Consider the following 22,463-nt stretch of genomic DNA (forward strand, 5'->3'; position numbering starts at 1 on the left):
CCTTGCCCCTTTCGGGTAAGATAGCCATCCACATTTCCTCGAAGCCGAAGGGGTATCCTGGATTGCTAGCCATCCGATCATCAATCGAGGGCTCGGATTAAATCGTGGGTGGTCATGAAGTCGTCTTCTCCCGACCAAATCCTAGTCGCCAAAATCTGAACCTACAGGTGAGATTTTAAGTGGGCGAGATTGACCAGGGACCGCTCGATCCAAACCCACGGCCCAGATCCATTCCTCGAAGCGGTACGTGGTTATCTAATCTGAACCGTTCATCCACCGAGCGACGGTAGCCACGACGTCCTCCACCTCCAGACCGCACAGCCGGCGGCGCGCGAGTACAGACGCGGTGGCGCCATGGTCAGCTACCCCCAAGCTATGCCCCACTGCCCGAATCCCCTATCCGACGGACGCTATACGTATAGAGGTTGATTGTGAACTCGAGGGAGGTACATACCAATGACGGAAGGCAGAGAGGAAGGCTAGCCGCAGCACGCGGCAGAAGTCTGTGGGTCTATGACGGCGGTGAGCAATTCGTTGCTCGGTGATCCCAATCAACGCACCAACTATGGCGGGAAACGCGCGACGAACACCAGGGATCACACCCCTACTACGAATTGGGGCTCGGGAGTTGTAATTCCCGGAGTCAACCACGGCGACCGGTCACCATTGCCTTCAATGCCCGCGACGAAGGGCCAGAGGGTGGGGTGGTTGGCGGCGCACGCGAAATTGAGGAGGAGAGAGAAGAGAGGAGATCCTTATAGTGCCTAGGGACGAGGCCGAGGTGGGGATTTCGGTCAATGGCTTCGAGGTTCGCGGCAAGCTCCGCCACGGCCGGGATTCCGTTGAGGGCGAATACACCGAGCGGATGGGCAGCTGACCTACGCGGCTGACAGGTGGGTCCCTGATGTCGGCGCTCCTCTGTTAGTGGCTACTAGTGGGGCCAGCGGATCAGTGACAGGTAGCCACGCGCGGGCGTAGTGGGTGAAGGGCCGCGCGGCGTGGTTTGCTGATGGGCCAAATTCGTAGCTGCCGGCCCAAACAGGGTTTCTTCTTCTTTTCCTTTTATTTCCTTTTCTCTCTCTTTTCAAATTCAAGTTGTATTCAAATTTAATTCAAACTCTTGTGACTAAATATTCTCAGATGATATTGCGCCATAAACAGTACTATTTTGAAGATATATTATTTTTATATCTTTTGTCTTTTTGGTTTCAATTCTAGAATTTCTTTTCTTCTTTTCCAAACTCTAGAATTTCTTTTAGGATTTAATTTCCCATTGGAGTATTAACATAATTATTTTTTTTGTTTACTATATTTTTATATCATCACAAAATGCACACAAAGTAAGATCCAGCATGATGCACAGATTATTTAGGTGTTCTTGGTTCTAATTACCCACTTTTAACTAATGTTGATCACATGTAATGAATAGTAGAGGCCACAAACTAATGAGTTTATCTCTATCCACTTTTATTACACTTTTGAGTATTACACGGCATGTGGCGTGATCACGGAGGGTGCGTCAAGACGAAGCAACTACAAGGGAAAGACGTGGTCGTCGGATCAAAAATCTAGGAGTTGATCCATTTCACCTTCGGTGGAGTGGATAGACTCTATGTAAATAGGGGAAGTTTAGAAAGTGATAATAACCCTCTATAAATAGAGGGGAGGGCTGGTTAATTCAGCCTCACTTGGCTGCCATTTGTTTGAGACTACTCATTAAGAGCTCCTAGTTTTCTCTCTAGGTAGACATCTGTTGAACCGAGGGATTCGCAGCGATTTTCTACTATCGATTGTGATTTTGTGATCTGAAAGTTTAATCTGAGTAAGGGTCGCCGGTATGACCCACATCGTTTGTTTACATCTCCATCTCAGTTTTACATACTTGCTGAAATTTCGAGTTGTTTTGATTACTTGTTCTTCCTTTCTCACCCTCTTGTGTTTTTGGTGGAAAACCTTTGATTCTTTTGAGATGATTTGGTTTGGGATTGATTGGTGATGAGTTATACTCCTCGGACCACGGCATACATCTAGTTGTTGCAGATTTTGGCCGCGATTTGAGAAAAACTCAGTTTGATCTCGTTCTAGAAAACCCCAACAAAACCCCAATTTCTGACTTTATTTTTAAATCTGCGGTTGGTTCGTATGTCCGATTGAGCTCAAAAATTGTGGAGACCTTGGAAACATATTTTTTCAAGCGTGTGTAAAATTTCATCTCAATCGAAGTTCGTTTGGTTCAATTTTGGATCCAAGAACAGAATTCCGTACCGCTGAAAACAACACTTGTTCGTGATATTGTTTTGAACCGTTTCAGACTTTTCGGTGTCCGATTTAGGATCCATTTGTTTTGCTGGTCTCATGTGAGTATCAAGAACATTTTATAATTATGAGATCACTCGTTCGCTGATGTGTTTTTGGTTTAAGCGCTTGTTTTATCACAATTAAAGTGAAGTGTTTCATTTTAAGTGTTTTGAAGCAAAATCTAATTGGCTATCATTTAGTCCCTCTGGTCGTCTCACTGTTCCTACATCATGACATAATTTCAAGTCACTAATAACCTTGTGGAATATTACGAAGTCATTTGTTCCATATTTTCAAGCCACTAATCCCAATCATTAGCTGTGCCTATGCTTATCCATTTGACTAGCTTGAGCGATAAACTATTCCTCATTTGGCGGTGAGTGTCGAAGCGCACAGAGCACATCATGTGGATGCGATTGAGTTACACGACTCATGTTCGTCGTTGGTATTGTCTTATAAATAACTAAATATCTTATTTAAATAATATTTTTTAGGATTACTATTTAAGAAAATAGTAGAGATCACGGAGGAAATTTTGGTTTCTAAACTAGCCCTTCATATTTAGTTTTCTAATTGATTTTTAAAGAAAAATGCTTTATGTCGATCCACTCATATGACTAGAGTACGACTAACACTTATATATGGCTGTTGTTATCTTTTATACTAAACTAATAAATCATGAACCATTAAATAATTCTAGTCTAATAGTCGTATCTAAATCTATTACCGGAGGCGTACATAAACCGCTGCTTATTTTTAAAATCTTCTCCAAAATTATAGCGAGATATGGATTAGCTGTCCTGCATCTCTTTTTGAAAATGTAGTTGTCATAGGGGGAAACCTACCACCTTGTTCCCATCAAGACACTATGAGGATTGATATCGGGTCCCACTAACACATAACTACATAAGCCGGTAAAGGTCTTAAGGGCTGTACGAGAGCCTATTTAATATCTCTATCTCTTGAGAGACATTTAAAGAGTTAAATAAACAAATAAGATATAAAAAATAAGATATAGTCTATTTATGAAGAGCCTTTCTCTATACGATTTTTCGTTATATTGTCTTTTACCTACATTTACAATATATTTGATTTTAAGGACACTTCATTTTATCAAGCAGTCGTTTAATTGTGTCGTATACATCTATACTTGAAAATTGATCCAAAGTGTCAAAGTTAGGATTGAACATGTTATAGGGCTTTATTCTAAATCTCTAGAGATAATGGTTAGCTAACTAATAAGTAGTTAGCTAGTTTTAGCTAGATTAGGACAGCTAATAACTAATAACTATTTAAGAGGTATAACTGACACTTAGTTTGTTTATTTTAGAGGGTGTTTGGTTTATAGAGATTAATTTTTAGTCACTCTATTTTATTCTATTTTAGTCTTTAAATTGTTAAATATGGTATTTTAGTTTCTATATTTAATAATTTAGATACTAAATAAAATAAAATAAAATAGAGAAACTAAAAATTAGTTACCCTAAACTAAACACTTTTTTAATCTGTTCTAAAGCTCTGCTCAGTTTTAGAGGTTTGACAGCAACCCAGCACCAGCTGCTCTTCTCCCAAGCTCGAGGATATTTTTGTCCGTATACCAACATCCCAACAACTGACGGAGGCAACGCCCCCACGTGGCGACATATGGTTGGCTGCTCGGTCGCGTGGTGGGAGACCATGACCTGTGAGCGCGCCACGTCCTAACAACCCGACGGAGCACTCCCCGCTCCACTGCGCGCCCCAAGACCTGGATCCCCTGCGCTGCCTTTCTCTTCTGCATCATTCGCAATCTCAGGTCACGGAACTCTATCCACTCGTCAGCACCAAGCTAGCTAGTCCTCGTGCCCTTCGGACGAGAGGCGCATGTGACTCGGTAACAGTCTTGAGGCTTTGAGCTCTCCTCACCTCGTATCCGTGTCTTTCTGGTGCTGAGCTGAGTCTGAGAGACAGGTAAGGAGGAGGAGGGAGGAGATCAGGAGATGGAATTCAAGAACTGCGGGTCGTCGTCGCAGCCCCGGCCGGCGGTGGTAGTGGGCGAGGAGGCGGCGTTGGCGAGACAGGGATCAGTCTACTCGTTGACGTTCGACGAATTCCAGAGCGCGCTCGGCGGGGCCGCCACCGGCGGTGGCGGTGGCGGCAGCATCCCCAAGGATTTCGGTTCCATGAACATGGACGAACTGCTCCGGAGCATCTGGACCGCGGAGGAGACCCAGGCCATGGCCTCCGCTTCTGGCGCTGGAGCGGGTGCGGGGATGCCGCCAACGTCGCTGCAGCGGCAAGGGTCGTCGCTCACACTGCCCCGCACGCTCAGCACCAAGACGGTCGACGAGGTGTGGCGCAATCTCGTGCGCGACGAGCCGCTGCAGGGGGCGGACGGCGGCGGGCACCAGCAGCACCACCGCCAGTCGACGCTCGGGGAGATGACTCTGGAGGAGTTCTTGGTCAGAGCTGGCGTGGTCAGGGAGAACCCCGCTCCGGCTCCTCCAGCACCACCACCCATGATCCCGCCGCGGCCGGTACCTGTCGCCCCTAAAAGCTCCGCCTTTTTCGGGAATTTACCGGGTGCCGACGCCGACACCGCCGCAGCTGCGGCAGCGCTGGGGTTTGCACCGGTCGGCATGGGGGATCTGGCCCAAATACCGCCCAGGGCAGCAGGCATGGGAGGCGGCGCCATGGCTGTGCAAGCAGCGGTGAACCAGCTTGATTCTGGCGGGAAGGGGTACAGCGACCTGTCGTCGCCGACGGAGCCGCTCCCGTTTTCGTTTGAGGGGATGATTCGAGGGAGGAGGCATGGGGGCGGAGTAGAGAAAGTGGTGGAGAGGCGGCAGAGGAGGATGATCAAGAACAGGGAGTCCGCCGCCAGGTCCCGAGCGCGCAAACAGGTCTCAATCTCAACCTTTTGTACTGAATTCATGCATGTCTTGTTAATCAAGCCATTTTTTAGTAATGACTTCAATCTTGTTGGGCCGAGAATAAGATGTTACCAAAAATCTATCCAAATTAACTCGTTGTGCTTCAAGACTCATGATGTGGTGAATTATAGCAATTGCGATTGTAATCAGAGTATTTGTACAGGCAACCTGAGCTTTCTACTTACTGTGTGTTTCTTTGAAGCAAACAGATTTTCGACATTCCTGTTTCAGTACAAATTTCTTATTTTACTGCATAGGCTTATACTATGGAGTTAGAAGCTGAAGTTCAGAAACTCAAGGAGCAGAATCAGGAACTGGAGAGGAAACAGGTGTCTTTTCTAATTTTCTCTTCACACTACAGTTGCAGGTGCTAAATTTGCTACCCCTTCATTCTAAAGTATAACAAGTTTTGGTTGTTCTATATATGGAGCTTCTACTATGCACTTAGATGGCTAGATATATAGTATAAATAATGTATTTAGATTAGTCAAAACGTCTTATAATTTGGAATTAAAGAAGTACTTCTTTAGTGCATTGCCTCTCGAGAAGCATTTATTTTTACTCATTCTGAAATGGATGGTTTCAGCATGCCCCATGCTGCTGGCATCAATAGAGTTCCTGTGAATCATTCACTATCTAATGTACTCCTGTATTGTTCAGCGTGACAGCTATAGTACAGTGTGTTGGAACTTGCTCTCAGTTGCAAGGGGATCCAACAAGGGTGAACAGTGACGTCAACAGGGTTCTCGCGCTAGACGGCAATAGCTCTGTTAATCTGGCCTCTCACGGGCACTGTGCGGGGGTATTTATAGGTACCTGAGCGCCCAGCGCCTTGTGTTAAGGACGCATGTGCCCTCAGCTACCTAGGTTATCCCCAGAATATTCCCATAAAGCAGGGTTACAGACTGTAATTACAGGAACACCTTTACAAATTAGGCCCGTAACGCACAGCGGCCACGCAGGGCCCGTTGCGATGGGCCGGAGCATACGTGGGCCTCCGAGCTGGATGAGGCCGCTCGGTGGGAAGACCTCGTAGCGGGCCTTCGTCTGATGCCGTATCAAGCGAAGGGTGTCCCTGACCGTTTTGTCTCCGTCGGACCGGCGACTACAGCGAAGGCCTCGAGCGAAGGGTGGCGTCTTTGCCTTCGCCCCAACATTTGCCCTCCGAGGGACCAGTTCGATAAAGTCACCTGGTGCCGAAGACGTCGCTAGATGGCGGAGACGCTGCCCTCGCTCGAAGTGGTTCCGCGGGGGTTTTTGACGTGACCGTTGATTGACAGCGTACTGTTGGATTGCGGGTTTCCCGACGCGCCGCGCCCTGTTGGAGTGCGGGTTCCCCGAAGAGCCGTGCCCTGCCTATAAAAGGGGGCGGGGGTCGGTGCTTTTTGAACTTCACTTTCCGCGCTCCGTGAAAACCCTAGCCGCCTCTTTTCACCGTCCTGTTGCTCGTCTGCCCGCCGCACTCTTGTTCGCCGGAGATCTGGCTCGAGTGAAGCAGACCGCCCGCCGCCGCCGACGGTACGTAGCGATGCCGACCTCCTCTTCTTCCGCTGCCGCTTCGCCGCCGGCCGACGCCTCGCCGACGGCCGACGCCTCGTCTGAGGAGACGCTGAGTAGCTTGATGGTGGAGGAGTTGCGCGCCGGCGATTCTGTTGATTTTGGCGTGTCGCGGATGTCGTCGGTCCGCGTGCAAGATATGCAGCGGTTGGGTTACTTCGGCGGCGGAGTTGCTCGTGTGCCGGGGACGGAGGAAGTCCCCGAGCCGGAGGGCGAGTTGGCTGTGTTCGAGGCGTTCTTCGCCGCCGGTCTCCGCCTACCTGCGCACCGATTTGTTGGCGAAGTCCTGCGCAGGTTCAACGTTCAGATACATCAGCTGACACCGAATGCCGTGGTGGCTCTGTCGAAGTATGTCTGGGCGACGACTTCGTACGGCGGACGGCCATCGGTCGAAGTTTTTGCGAAGTATTATTGTCTGCACTGGCAGAAGAGGATGATTGGAGACGAAGTTGCTCAGTTTGGGTCCTGCACGTTCACGCCGAAGACCGACAAGACCACGATGCAGGTAGTCGAGTTGGTTCCTTGCGCCCGCAACAAGTGGGGCAACTGGAATGAGTTTTGGTTTTACGTTGCTGAGGGTGTCGTCGAAGGCCATGAGGGACTCCCCGTGTCCGAGATGTGTTCTCATTTTTACTCAGCGTACCCGCCCTTTGAAGTGGCGGAGGAGGATGCGGACGAAGGGGCCCTACGGTGCGCCGCCGGCCTGAGCAGTGGGCGCGACTTGGTTGAAGAATTTGTGGCGTACGGGGTATGGCCCTTGGCGCATGGCTGGGCGTTGGGCGAAGTATGCCCTCGCCAGATGCCTTTCCATGGCGGAAAGGTGGTGCGGAGTCCCGCCTTCGCGCTGAATCTGCAAAACCGCGATCCGGCCGCCTTTGTGCGTGAGGCGGAGGATGGGGCGGTGCGGCTCGTTGGACGTTATGTGCCGAGGACAGAGGGCCAGCGCAGCTTTGATATCCGCGGGTCGAATGACCGCTTGAACAGGGTTTTTGAATTAAATCAATTGCCGTATGACGGCTATCCTGGTCAAGACGATGTGGACCGCCGTGGGAAGAAGCCGGTGGTGGAGATTGGAGACGACCCTTCGCCGGCGGCCGCCCCATCCTCTAAAAAGAGAAAATTAGGTACTGTTATGGGAGGACTTGGGGTTTCTGATGGTTTTGCTAGAGAGTTGATGAGGACGTGCGCGGTCCCGGGGGGAAGGATGTCTTCGCCCGAGCTCCGGGAGTCTTCGGCTCGGATGCTGAGGGTGACCGGGGGTTGTTGGCCTAGAAATGTTCCTATCCCCCGCGCGGCTGGCGAGGACTATTTTACATCTCGCATGGTTCGTGAATGGAGGGTTTTTCCTTACGGGTGGAATATTGCTGCTGTTGTGTCGGCAGTGATGGACAAGGATCGCCATGGAGCTGCACAAAAGCGCCAGGCGGCTGTCAGGCTTGTTGAAGCCAGGCCAAAGAGGCAGCGGGGGGCTGCGAAGGCTGCGGCCCCCGGCGGAGGCAGGCCGCCGCTGGCGGCGAAGTCGGGCGTCCCTGCATCTAGCAAGGCGCCGGAGGCAACGGCAGGCGCCGGAGGCTCCAAATCGGCGAAGGCGGTGCCGCCGTCCAGCGGAGTGGCGGAGGTCGCGAAGGCGGCCCGAGCGTTGCCGTTGTCGGGCAAACGTGTCGCCGACTTCGCCACCGATATTACTGTGGACGACTATCTTGGTGGTAAGTCGTTGGTTTTTTTTTAAATTTATTCGTTGGTACGTCGCAGGGTCGGGCGAAGGCCAACTTGCTATGGTTGCGCCTGCCGCGGCGACCACGACGGTTGCCGCAGTGCCGAAGGCGAAGGGCGGGGCTCTTAGCGCCGGAGGCGAAGTGTCGGCCCTCACGGTTGTCAGGGATGAGGCGGGCGCTGCGTCCCGCCGTCTGAAGGAGGTGACGGAGGCGCTAAATCAGGTCCGCTGAGCTGGACTTCGTTTTATATATATATATATATATATATATATATATATATATATATATATATATATATATATATATATATATATATATATCGGCTTGCTGGGGCCGCGGTCTTACGATTGCTCTATAGGTGGCTGACTTCGCCAGCCGCACAGCGTCGGGGGCCCTCACGGCAGCTGTGGCTGCCGAAGTCGAGAGACTTCGGACACAACACGCTGACGCCGTCCGTGAAAAATCGGCCGCCGACAGCAAGTGTCGCAAGCTGGCGGACAAGGTGGCCACGCTGGAGGGAGAGAAAACTGACCTCCGGCGCCAGTTGGCGGGGGAGAGGAGGGAGACCAACGAGGCCCTTGTCAAGGCGCAGGCTGCGCAGACGGAGGCTAACCTGGCACGAGCGGAGGGCAATCTTGCCAGGGAGCGCGCCGAGCAGCTGCAGGAGCGGCTCACCGCCCTGGAGAGCCGCGTGGAGAGGGCCGAGGCCATGTCACGCGCGGAGGCAGAGCGGACGCGCCAGCTGCTTATAGATACATACCGTGGGCTGGGCGCGGGGACCGGTGATTTCGAAGTGCCGGACCGAGAGCCCGGACTTCGCTGCCTGGAGTGGGTGCAGGAGGAGTTGCAGGCACTCCCCACTGTCGTGGAGGGGTTTATGGCGTATGCCTCCCTGGTCACTTGCGAGGGGGCGATGAACGCGCTCTCCCGACTCCCGTGAAGGATGTCGGCACTTCGAGGTCTTCGACCAAGCCGATGAAGATTTTGAGCGAGATATCTTTAAGGTTGAGGACCCCGTAGTGAAGGAATCCGCCGGAGCCATCTACGACCGGATGTGGGGTCCGCACGGTCGCGAGGTGGTCAGGGAGCGGGCCGAGACGGCGAGGGCTCAGGTAACGTTTCGTTCGTTTGGTGTTTGTTGGATGTAGGCTGTGTATGTGTGCTGAATTTTGTGTGTTTTGTCTTAGGCGGCGCGTGGCGAGAGGGTGGACGACTTCGGGGCGTTGAACAGCGCGCTGCCTGACCCGGAGCCGACCCCGGCGGGGGCCGTGTCTGGGGTCGCCCTGGAGCCGACCCCGGAGACTGCGGAAGACGCACTGGATGCCCCCGCATCCGCTGCGGCCGGCGAAGACCTGCCCCCAGAGGTCGCCGAAGGCGCGCCTGATGCCCCCGCAGCTGCTGCGCCGAGTGCTGAAGATCCCGTAGCGGTGGCGATGGAAACAACGGCGGAAGCAACGGCGGAGCCAACGGCGGAGGCTCCCGCAACGTCAGGGCCTTCGCAGGTGGCGTAGTGGGTGTAGAGGGTTGGAGAAATTTGTATATGTTGCTGAATTTTGGTTGCTGCGCAGGTTCAAGATTTTGGGCCTGCGCACGCAACCGCTACTACTAAATTTTTGGCGGCTTCGACCGCGGGAGATGGTAATGAATGTGGTGGATCTGCATCTGAGTTTTTTGATTTTGCTGACTCTGGGAGCTCGGTTGAGTGGACTGAGGAGTCGTCGGAGGAGGATTTGGACTACTTTGCGGCCTTGGATGTGGCCGCGGCGGAGGCTTCGCCGCACGCCGCGGACGCAGGAGATGTGCCGGGTCCTAGCACCGGGCGACGACGACGAAGGGCGGTTGCGAAGCGTAGAGTTAGTGGGGCGGAGGGGGCTCGACTTCGTGTGAGTAGGGCTGGCCGGCAGGAACTGTTGTCTTTGCCGGCCGCCGTGAATACAGGTGAAGGGGAACTGCGAAGTCTTTTTGCGGGTGAGGAGCTTAGGATAATGTTATTTAATTATAGGGAGATGGGAATTATTCCTAAGGTTGAGCCGATGTAGAGTGTGGTGCCCTCACTTGTGTATGTGTAAAGGCTTGTATGATGAAGTTGTGTGCCCTCGCTTGTCTATGCCTGCGAAGGCGTTGTGTACTTTGTCTGGTGTGTTTTGTTGTGCTGTGCTGGTGCGATTATAGTTGGTCTTGGCGCGGACGGTTTGATGTTGTCGTTTCTGCTTTTGTTTTGCTAGTCCGGTTGCACCCTTAGGTGTCTTCTGCACGGACAGTCTTTGTGGTAGGCTTCGGTTTTTTCGCACTTGTTGTGCTAGTCCGGCTGCACCCTTAGGCGACTTCTGCGCGGATAGTCTTCACGGTAGACTTCGGTTTTTTCGCACTTCTTGTGCTAGTCCGGCTGCACCCTTAGGCGACTTCTGCGCGGATAGTCTTCGCGGTAGACTTCGGTTTTTTCGCACTTCTTGTGCTAGTCCGGCTGCACCCTTAGGCGACTTCTGCGCGGATAGTCTTCGCGGTAGACTTCGGTTTTTTCGCACTTGTTGTGCTAGTCCGGCTGCACCCTTAGGCGACTTCTGCGCGGATAGTCTTCGCGGTAGACTTCGGTTTTTTCGCACTTCTTGTGCTAGTCCGGCTGCACCCTTAGGCGACTTCTGCGCGGATTTGTCGCACGCGAGGGTGGCTAGCGCTTAGCCTCGCGGTGACCTCGTATTGGTCGAATGTCGAAGACCGTCGTCGCGGTCTTTTTTCGACGCATGTTTTTGCGGGGGATTTTCACACATATATTACATGGCTCCGCCTCGTTAAAAACCTCACCCCCCGGGAGGAAAAGAGTGTGGGCCGATACAAGATTGTTTTTGCGAATTACAAGGGCGAAATCAGCCCTGAGGAGTCAAACAAAAAACTTGCGGAGCTTGTCGATGTTCCAGGAGTGCTCCAGGTCCTCGCCGTTTGGCGTTGTGAGCCTGTAAGCGCTGGGGGAAGCTTTTGTCTTGACTATAAAGGGGCCCTCCCACTTGGGCTCCAGCTTGCCCTTGGACTCCGTCCGAGCTGTTCGGACGAGTACGAGGTCCCCCTCGCTGAACTCCCTCGGGATGACACTGTGGTCGCGCCATGCTTTGGTCTGGGCTTGGTATTTGTTTAGGGCCTGTAGGGCGAAGACTCGGTCTCCGTCAATGAGATCCTTTGAAGTTGGCTCGTCCACGTCGGGGACGGCTGACGGAACTGTTCGCGGGGACCCGTGCTTTATTTCTTGCGGGGTCATGGCCTCCGATCCGTATAGAAGGCGGAAGGGAGTAAACCCGGTCGCCCTGCACTCAGTCGTGTTTAGTGCCCAGACTGCCTCAGGTAACAAATCGGTCCATCTGCCCTTTTTTTCATCAAGGAGCATCTTCTTGACAGCTGTGAAGATTTTCCCGTTGGCGCGTTCCACGACCCCGTTGGACTGCGGATGATAGACTGAGGCGAAGGCAAGCTTGGTGCCAATGAAGAAACAAAAATCCTTGAAGTCTTGGTTGTCGAACTGCTTGCCGTTGTCAACTGTTAGTTCGGACGGTACTCCGAAGCGGCAAACAATGTTCTGCCAGAAGAATTTTTGGGCAGTCTTTGATGTTATTGTGGAAACAACCCTTGCCTCGATCCATTTGGTGAAGTACTCGACAGCGACGAAGGCGAACTTAAGGTTCCCCTGAGCGGTGGGCAGGGGCCCGACGATGTCCAGGCCCCAGCGTTGGAGAGGCCACGTGTGGGCGATCAGCTTTGTATACTGCGAGGGGCTGCCTGACCGAGGAGAAAACTTCTGGCAGGCTTCGCAGGACCTTGTGACCCGATTTGCGGCGCAGATTATTGCGGGCCAGTAAAAGCCTTGGCGGATCACCTTGGCAGCCAGGGCCCTTGGACCTGCGTGCGAGCCGCACGTGCCACTGTGGACTTCGCGTAGGATCTGGATGCCTTCGGCTTCGGTGACGCACTTAAGCATTGGCTGACTGACCCCTTTTTTGTAGAGTTGGCCTTCAATCAGTGCGAAGTCTTGGCTTCGATGTCTGAGGCGCTTGGCCTCACTGATGTCGGCTGGATGATAATACCCCTGTAGGAACAGGGTTACTGGTGCCTGCCAGTCTTCGGTCATGATAAGGTTGACTATGCGGTGGCCCTCGCTGTTATTGGTTATTTGGAGCCCTTCGGGGCTCCGGACGGCTGGCGTGCCGATGACATGAAAGAACACGTCGGAGGGCAGAGTTTCGCCCCTGGCGGCAGCCTTGGCCAATGCGTCGGCCTCTTCATTCTTGGCCCGATCCACATGCTGCAAGGTGAACCCTTTGAATTGCCTCTCGAGACTTCGGATGGTCGCGAGGTACTGCATGAGCGCGGGGTCCTTTGCTGCATAGTCTTTCTCGACTTGGCCGGCAACCACCTTGGAGTCTGTTTTGATGATGCAGGTGGTGACTCCGAGGGCCCTTAACTTGCGGAGGCCGAGGATGACTGCTTCGTATTCTGCTATATTATTTGTGCATCTGTCGGATTCCAGATTGAAGCTGAGGCGTGCTGCATATCTGTGCTTGACCCCGACTGGCGAGGTGATGACTGCAGCGACGCCTGCCCCCGCATGGCACCATGCGCCGTCGCAATGGATCGTCCAAATCTTCTCTGCGGACGGGTCTGGCTGTGTTGTTGGCCCAGTCCAGTCGACGACGAAGTCTGCCAGGACTTGAGACTTGATGGCTGTCCTGGGCTCGAAGCAGATGTGGTAGCCGGAGAGTTCGGCCGCCCACTTGGCAATCCTCACCGATGCCTCCGGGTTTCTGAATAATTCGCCGAGTCCCCTGTTTGAGGTGACTCGGACCTTGAATGCTTCGAAGTAATGGCGCAGTTTGCGCGACGACATGACGACTGCGTAGGCAATCTTCTCCAGCTCTGTCATGTTGCACTTGGAGGGTGTCAGCACTTCGGAGACATAGTACACGGGGCACTGCCGGACCACGCCCTCGACAGTCTGCTCCTGCACTAGTGCCACGCTGACCGCATGTGGCGAAGCCGCGACGTAGAGTAGCAGGGGGAGCGAGGGGTCGGGGCTGGTAAGGACGGCCAACTCTGTCAGGTACTGTTTTAATGAGGCGAAGGCCGCCGCCTGCTCTGGTCCCCAGGCGAAGTCTTTTGCACCACAGAGTGTCTTGAGGAAGGGGAGACTTCGCTCGGCGGACCTGGAGATGAATCTGTTGAGAGCGGCCAATCTGCCTGTCAGGCGCTGGACGTCCCTGACGGACTGCGGAGGCGTCATGTCTATGATGGCCTGAATCTTGGTTGGGTTGGCCTCGATGCCGCGGTGTGATACCAGGTAGCCCAATATTTTGCCTTGGCGAACGCCGAAGACGCACTTTTCCGGGTTTAGGCGGAGTTGTGCGTCTCGCATGTTCGCGAATGTTTCGGCGAGGTCGGCGAGGTGGTCCTCCTTGCTCTTGCTGGCGACGACAATGTCGTCCACATATGTGAATATGTTTCTGCCAACTTGCCCTTCGAGCACTGTTTTGGTAAGCCTGGAGAAGGTGGACCCGGCGTTCTTGAGTCCCTCCGGCATTCTGATGAAGCAATATGTGCCGAAGGGGGTTATAAAGCTGGTGCTAGCCTTGTCTTCTTCTTTCATGTATATCTGGTGGTAACCGGAGAAGCAGTCGAGGAGGGATATGACTTCGCATCCGGCCGCGCTATCGACTATTTTGTCGATCCGCGGCAACGGGAAATTGTCCTTTGGGCAGGCTTTATTGAGACTGGTGAAGTCGATGCACATTCGCCACTTCCCGCTCTTTTTCTGCACCATCACGACATTGGAGAGCCATGTGGGGTAAGCCACCGGCTCGATGAATTTGGCTTCCAGGAGGCGGTGCACTTCTGCCTTGGCGGCCTCCGTCTTCTCGTCGGACATCTTACGAAGCCGCTGCTTTTTCGGCCTTACCGAAGGGTCGATTCCCAGACTGTGTTCAATTATTGAACGGCTAACCCCGACCAAATCGAGGGCCGACCAGGCGAAGACATCTTTGTTCTTGGACAGGCAGCAGAGGAGCTTCTCTTCTTCATGCGAAGTAAGGTCTTCGCTGATAATGACTGTCTGCCTGGGCGTGGCCTGGTCGAGGGGGACAGTCTTGGTCCCGTCGTTGCTCTGCAGCTGTGCCTTGTCGTGCTGCTTATTGGTTGGGCTGGCGGGCGCGGGGACCTCGCGTTGGGCCGTGAGGCAGTGCACGTTTCTTTGACCGGGCACGAAGTCCCGCTCTATGTTGCGCGCAGTCTGTTGATTGCCGAAGACTGTGATGACGCCTAACGGACCTGGTATCTTCATGCATAGGTACAGTCCGTGAATGGCTGCTTCGAACTTATTGATGGAGCCCCGGCCCATGATGGCATTGTAAGGATATACCATGTCCACAATGTTAAAGGTTATTTGCTCACTTCGGGCATTGGGTGCTACACCGAAGGAGAGAGACAGCTCTATTTTGCCGACGGGGAAGGTGCCCTTGCCGCCGAAGCCATACAACGAGTTGTCCGAAGGCTTAAGCAGGCTGTGGCTTATGCCCATGCGATCGAAGGCGTGGAGGAAGATGATGTCCGCCTGACTGCCGTTGTCAACTAGGACTTTGTGCAGGTCCCAGCCTGCCACGCTGCAATTGATAACCATGGCGTCGCAGTGGGGGGCGCTGCGCAGGTCGACGTCTCGTGCGTCGAAGGTTAGCGGTATGTGGGACCACTTTGTCTGCACGACTGGGCCAGTGACGGCGACATGGTTGATGCTGCGGTAGTGGTCCCGCTTCTGCCGCTTGGTGTCGAAGTCAGTGCTGGACCCACCAGTTATCATGTGGATGACTCCGCGATATGGTTGATCGGCGAAGTCTTCCTGCTTTGGGGCATGGGGGATGTTTTGGTGTTGCTGGTGTGGTGGTGGGGGTGGAGGAGGTACGATTTGTACTTCCTGATGGTGTTGGTAAGCGTGGTGCGGTGGATGCGGGGCGGGAGCGTGGATATATGGTGGAGGGGGTTGTTGGTAATTGTGCGCGACAATTCTGGGGTTGTCGGCTGGCTGCGCCCGTGTCATTCTGTCTCTGGTGGCCTTCGTTTCGGGGCAGTCTTTGGTTTGGTGGGCGCAATCTTCGCCATGGAAGAGACAGTAGAAACGGCGCGGCTGCTGCGCACGCCCTCGGCCCCTACCACGATTTCCATTTCCGCGGCCCTGGGGGGGATATTCCTGGCGACGGGGGGGGGGGGGTCAGCAGCGGGATGCTGGTTGGCGATGTTGTGTACTTGCTGTTGACTGCGACCGTCGCGACCGGAATCCGGCTGCGGAGTCCTTGTCCACGTGCGGCTGGACTGTGGAGCGTCTTTTGGCTTCCTTTGGGACTCAATCTTGCGCTGGTGGCGCTCTTCGGATTTGGCGTACTTTTCAAACAGCTGATATAACTCCTGGAGGTTCTTTGGCGGATCTCTGATGCAGTGGCTGTAAAGGACGCCGGCGCGAAGGCCACTGATAGCGTAGTGGATGGCGATCTGGTCATCAACTGAGGGCAGCTGTGACTTTAGTGTTAAAAATTTGCGGTAATACTCCCTCAGAGTCTCCTTTTCCAGCTGCTTGCAGAGCGAGAGTTCGGCCAGGGCGTCGGTGTCTGGGCGGTACCCTTGGAAGTTGAGCAGGAACTTGTCCCGGAGACTTCTCCAGGAATCAATGGACGGCGGAGGCAACCTGGTGAACCAGGTGAGTGCTGGGCCCTCGAGAGCGATAATGAAAGACTTCGCCATTGTGGCGTCGTCCCCTCCGGAAGATGCAATGGCGACCTGATAACTCATTATGTATTGTGCTGGGTCAGTGCTGCCGTTGTACTTGGAATAGGTCCCTGCCCGGAAGTTAGCTGGCCAAGGCGTCACTTGCAGGTGTGGCGCCAGGGGACTTCGCTCGTCGAGATAGTTGACCCCTTGGAATGGCGCGGCGTGCGGGAAGGTGTGGTCGCGCTGGGGGAAACGCGGGTCCTCCGGTTGCGCGCGGTGTTGCAGGGGTGGCCCATGCTGCAGGCCGAGGTGGCCTTCGCGCGTGTCTTCGAGTTGTGCGCGCTGCTGGAGGGGTGGCTCGTGCTGCAGACCGAGGTGGCCTTCGCGCTGCATCAGCGCAATCTCCCGCTCGAGTTCCTAGGCCTTCTGCTCTTCGTCGCGTATCATTTGCCGCACTTTGGCTAGTGCGGACACGCGCTGGCGCTTGGCCTCCAGTATCTCCTTCTGCCTCTGGAGATTGCGGTTCTTGAGGCGCAGGGCGCGCAGCTGTAGCTGTTCTTCTGCTGAGACGCCGAGGACTTCACCGTCCTCGGTGAGGTCCGCGCCCTCCAGAGGTGCGAAGCCTGAGGGTGGCTGCGGTTGTCCCTCAGGGCCGCAGGTGCGGAGAGTGTCGTCTTCGCAGGTGCGGGGAACCTCGTCTTCGGTGGCCTCTTGGTGGGTGGATTGGGTGAGGGCGAGGGCCTTGCCCTTTCTTGCGGCGAGCAGCGCTGCCTTCGCAGCCTCGTCAGCCTTCGGGTTAGCTCTTTTGGGTGCCATCGCGGGTGGTTTTCTCGTAGCACGAACGGTGGGCGCCAAATGTTGGAACTTGCTCTCAGTTGCAAGGGGATGCAACAAGGGTGAACAGTGACGTCAACAGGGTTCTCGCGCTAGACGGCAATAGCTCTGTTAATCTGGCCTCTCACGGGCACTGTGCGGGGGTATTTATAGGTACCTGAGCGCCCAGCGCCTTGTGTTAAGGACGCATGTGCCCTCAGCTACCTAGGTTATCCCCAGAATATTCCCATAAAGCAGGGTTACAGACTGTAATTACAGGAACGCCTTTACAAATTAGGCCCGTAACGCACAGCGGCCACGCAGGGCCCGTTGCGATGGGCCGGAGCATACGTGGGCCTCCGAGCTGGATGAGGCCGCTCGGTGGGAAGACCTCGTAGCGGGCCTTCGTCTGATGCCGTATCAAGCGAAGGGTGTCCCTGACCGTTTTGTCTCCGTCGGACCGGCGACTACAGCGAAGGCCTCGAGCGAAGGGTGGCGTCTTTGCCTTCGCTCCAACACAGTGTCAATGTGTTGTGGTGCACCTAGTGGTGGTGATGGCTCTAGATTTTACACTATAAAATTTAAGAATCAAATCGAATTAGGATCTGGCTCTATTACTATTCATTTTGAACTAAAGTTTTTAAAAGCCCTAAATTAGGGCGTGTTTAGTTTTTAGGGACTAATTTTTAGTCATTTCAATTTATTTCATTTTAGTCCCTAAATTGTCAAATATAGAAACTAAAACTCTATTTTAGTTTCCATATTTGTCAATTTAGGAACTAAAATGAAATAAAATGGAGGAACTAAAAATTAGTCTCTAGAAACAAAGCACCTATTTATTGTGAAGAAACGTTTGGATCGTGATCCATTACCACACCTAGCTGCACCGAAACTGTGCATTTCCAAAAACAAATAAGATGCACCCTGTATATTTCTGGTTATCGATTATATACGCATCTTTCGGTACATCATGGATCATGCTTTGAAGTGAACATTACCAAAGATGGAGCACTGGAACAGTTTTTCGGCATATAGATAGGCTTGACATCCGGACCATATTTCGTGTAAGTGTAATGACACTGCCTTCATATGTCATGCTGAACACTTTCAGGAATAGGCACACAGTACATTCTCGTATCGCAGGCTCTGTTCTTTAGATGTGCTCATAACACTGATCATTCATTTCTTTATAATGCAGGCAGAGATTATGGAAATGCAGAAGAACGAGGTAACTGTTAATTCTAAACTTCGTGTGTTTGACCCCTGTATATTATCTTGATGCCCTTTCTGGTTTGCTAAAAACTATGGCAGAGATAGATAGAGAATTAGAGAATAGAGATTCAGGCTGTAAGCATACCATTCCTTCTATTACTTTGCCAATAACCAAAGACGAAAGAAGAAAATTCCATATTATTCAAATATAAGCCATTAAATCTGTGAACCGCTAGCTGAGCAACCGGTCACTAAATTGGTTCTAGGATTCAGTTAGGGGATCACACGTTCACACTTCGGGCTTATTCGTTTCACCGTTAATCCATGTGGATTGGGTGGTATTGAGGTGGTATTGAGTCGGTTTAAATCCATAGCAAGCTAAAATTCATCCCAATTTATTCCAATACACTCCAATCCACATGTAATTAGAATAACTGAACAAGGTCTTCAGTGTTTCATTCTATTCCACACACTTAGTTCAACTTTGTTTAAGGTATACTACATTATCCTTGTACACTACTCAGCCTGTGAGTTCATATCGGTTATGATGATTGCCTGTCACTCATCAAATCATACTTTTCATTATCCATAGAAAAAAAAACCGAATTAGGTTTTTAAGACAGCTAGCTTTTGATACATGTGTGTGTTATCTCAATATTATGAGGGCTCCAAAAGAGTATGATGGGTAGCTCGAGTAAATCGAATTAAACTATTTTTTACTGGCAGATATCTGGAACAGTTTACAAATATATGAAACATTGTCGCCAGCACGTATAAATCTAATTATTTTGATAATCACCACGTGTTTCTGCATTTGGCAATGACGACTGCAAATTTTGCCCGGCAGCTACCAGAAATGTTGAAGGATCCATTCGGACGGAAGAAGCGTCTGTGCTTGCGAAGAACATTGACTGGGCCTTGGTGATGACTATCTGAAACAGCAGACGAGTCGCTGCATACCTGCAGTGGTGCCTGGGATCTGTACACAATTTGTCTCCTATAGACTAGCGATGGACGTAACGTAGTGGGGATGATTGTACTGTTACCGCTTATAGTGGAGTCGGGAAACTGACACATGTAGATTATGTTAGTAGAGAACCAAATGGAGTGAAGCCGGCCGCGCAAGACTCGCCGGCTTCGGCCATCCTCCAGAGCTTGTGTAGAGTTGCCTAGCTTTGCATCTTGCCGGAAGCAGCACATCGTGTAGAGATTGGACGGTTTTAAAGGATCGGTGGCTGGGTGTAAGTAGGTTGGTGGGATTACAAGCATGGGCATGGCGACGTTCAGGATGCAACCGGCTTGACGACTGTACATCTGATGGCTGTAGAGCTGTTGTAGTATGCAAACTGTCCCGCTGCTGCTGCTTGTGTGTAATGGTGAAACCAGATGAATCGGTTATTTGTGTATTACTACTTAGCAAATATGCTCACGAGGATTTCTAAATACCAGCATTTGAAGTGTTGGATGGTTTTAGTAACCTACAGACTGAGAGCCAAAAAAAAAAAGTCCATTAGCTGTGGTGCAAGTCTTAAGTAGACATATTTCAGAGCATAATTCTAAATTTCGGAACTTCGGCTTGCCGTGGCAACCAATAGTTGTTTGCATTTGAATTATGTTGGTTAGCATGGGAGGGATTCTATAAAAAAAAGTTCTCAAGTTCTGATGGCAATGAAACTACGGACGAGAAAGCCAGCATCAGCAAATTAAGCTGCCTCGCACCGAAGCCCCCAAGAAAGAACCCAGATCGAGCGGCACCCAAAAGCTGGGACAGAGCCACGCTGTGACCGAATAACATCGCACCTGACGACAGTCGTCATGCGTCCTTGACTACTCGTTGGTAGGCATGAGGCCCGCAGCCACGAAGCAGCCGTTTAACTAATATTGGCCACTAGCCCGGCCGGGATGGCTGCCATGTCCTCCAGCACGTGCACAGACAAGCAATGAAACTGTGAAAGCACCACCGCGGCCGAGTAGAGGAGGAAACGGTCCCAATATATCCCGTTCCGTTCCATCCGGATTTCTACACTGATTTGTTTCTTATGGATATCTCGGTCTTTTTCATTTTTTTTGACAAATTTGAAAATGGGACGGAAATGTCATAAACATTTTTTCCAACCATTTTTCAATTTTCCAGATTTTAGTCAGGATGTCCTATTTTTCTCCGTTTATAATATCACGTTTTAGATTATACAAAGAACATATCATAGACAATTATGTCGCACCCGTAATTGATCCTTTTCTTGGTTAGCCATATGACGATGTTTTCGTTTTTTGCGTTTGATTCCGATTTGTTATCATTTTTCCCATTCGTTTTGGTTTGTTTTCGCCACCCCGCTAGTCCTGTTCTCGATCTTGTTTCTGATGGTTCCGTGAAATAAAATGTGAAAATAAAAACATCAGAGGGGTTATTCTGACGGATCCCATCCATTTTCATCCCTATGGTCGAGCGTGTAACCACGCTGTTGATTATATGGCTAAGTGTAAAAAATCCAATTATATATGAGAACGTTAATAAATTTTCAGGATAACAACCCTAATCCCTTAAACACTAAATATGTGTTAAAAGAAATAGACTTATCTTTGCCATCACCTCCTCTTATACTAGGACTACGGGCGTCTAAACCGTCGGCTCTCTTTCTCTCGTTGCACACCGTCGAGGGGGGGGGGGGGGCTAAAAACTCTGGAAGACTAAGGGCCCATAGGCCAAGAAGGGTCGTGATCAAGTCAACCCTGGTAAGACCTGGCCTGCTCTGGCGAATGGAAGTAAGCCCCAACCTCCTGCATCACACTACAACATGAAGCGGGAACACCTAGGGGTCGGACGGAATTGAGGTCGGTTCCTCCCACCCGACGAACGCACGCACCCGGATCAAAGGATCGGGCGAACCGCACCTATGTCACGACAAACCGGCCTGCAACTAGGCTAGCCCCTCACATTGACCTAGCTTGTAAGAAGCCCATCGCAAGAGAAACGAGAACAAAACTACACATCATCGATCATCAACGGGGCCTAGAGGCTAGGGAAACTAGCCTAACCCTGATAAATGATTACTGCACGGGGTAGCCCTGCAACGCCAGTCCTGCCTTACATCTCTAGTTGGGGTCTGAGGTACTCCAACCTCCATGCCAAGGTCCGAGATACGCTCTACAATCCACATGTTTCACACAACCTCACCAACAAGTCAATAAAGCTGCAAACACCGGCAATATGCAATAGGACCAGACTGACAAACAGGCATGTCGTCTCCTTCTTCGCCAAGATAGCAACTACACGACAAAATTGTAATCCTCCTCCTTCCTCTTGATCTATAAAAGGGGGAGGAGGCCCCCTTTGGGGGCAGGGGCACGCATGTTAGGGAACACACAAGTTAGAGAAGAGACGTATAGAACAATAGCGACACTCACTCAGAGACTTGGGACACTACAACAAATGCGACCTTCTATAACATTCTTATTATGTCATAAAAAGGTGTTTTTGGTCATATTCTTTGTTGTTGTGACGACTCCATGACAAAAAGACCATCGTCACAGAAGGTGCGTGTTAAAGGGAGTTTTATGACAAAAGGCAAAAAACGTCATAAATATAGTGACAAAAAATGTATTCATCATAAAATCTATGACACTCTAAATCATCATAAACGAGACTCAAAAACGTCATAAGATATAGCGTCGAACCATTGCCACGTGGCAGTTTTGTGACGAATATGTTCGTCATAAATACGCTAGCATGACAGCTGACGTGGCAAAAAACCATGATGATTAATTTCGTCATAAAGCATGATGACATAGCGATTAACATCATGCGTAGCATGACAAATTGTTCGTAACGTATATATGTCATTGAATTAGACGACGTGGCAACTATTATGATGTTTTTAGTTTCTCGTCAATTAATAAAATCAGCATACAACTGCACTCAATCCAAATCGTGCATACAATTTCATCAAAGAACATGAGTGTGTGAGAGCACCTAGAGGGGGGGGGGTGAATAGGTGATCCTGTAAAACTTCAAAACTTAAGCCACAAAACTTGTTAAGTGTTAGCACAATTATGGCCAAGTGGCTAGAGAGGAGTCAAAACACAATAACCACAAGAAATCAATCACAGAGATGACACGGTGGTTATCCCGTGGTTCGGCCAAGTACAAAACTTGCCTACTCCACGTTGTGGCGTCCCAACGGACGAGAGTTGCACTCAACTCCTCTCAAGTGATCCAACGATCAAC

The 22,463-nt window shown here is 51.4% G+C and overlaps 1 protein-coding gene across 4 annotated transcripts; it reads left to right on the forward strand.

The window, feature by feature from the left end:
* The first annotated feature begins 4,008 nt into the window (after nucleotides 1-4,008).
* On the forward strand, nucleotides 4,009-19,715 carry LOC100193967 (uncharacterized). Of its 4 annotated transcripts, none has more exons than XM_035960393.1 (5): nucleotides 4,009-4,171; nucleotides 4,254-5,180; nucleotides 5,468-5,539; nucleotides 18,225-18,254; nucleotides 19,086-19,715. In XM_035960393.1, exons 2-5 carry the CDS (start codon nucleotides 4,278-4,280, stop codon nucleotides 19,161-19,163), a joined length of 1,083 nt encoding a protein of 360 aa, XP_035816286.1. In that variant the 5' UTR covers nucleotides 4,009-4,171; nucleotides 4,254-4,277; the 3' UTR covers nucleotides 19,164-19,715.
* The last annotated feature ends 2,748 nt before the right edge of the window (nucleotides 19,716-22,463 follow it).

Source organism: Zea mays, chromosome 7 (genome assembly GCF_902167145.1).
Source record: "Zea mays cultivar B73 chromosome 7, Zm-B73-REFERENCE-NAM-5.0, whole genome shotgun sequence".
NCBI classification, from domain to species: domain Eukaryota; kingdom Viridiplantae; phylum Streptophyta; class Magnoliopsida; order Poales; family Poaceae; genus Zea; species Zea mays.

Excerpts from the sequence above, each read along its gene's own strand:
- LOC100193967 (XM_035960393.1), top strand. The coding sequence starts at position 4,278 with ATGGAATTCAAGAACTGCGGGTCGTCGTCGCAGCCCCGGCCGGCGGTG. Across the intron at positions 5,181-5,467 it reads GGTCCCGAGCGCGCAAACAG|GCTTATACTATGGAGTTAGA; the intron begins GTCTCAATCTCA and ends TTTACTGCATAG. Across the intron at positions 18,255-19,085 it reads TGGAAATGCAGAAGAACGAG|CTACCAGAAATGTTGAAGGA; the intron begins GTAACTGTTAAT and ends TTTGCCCGGCAG.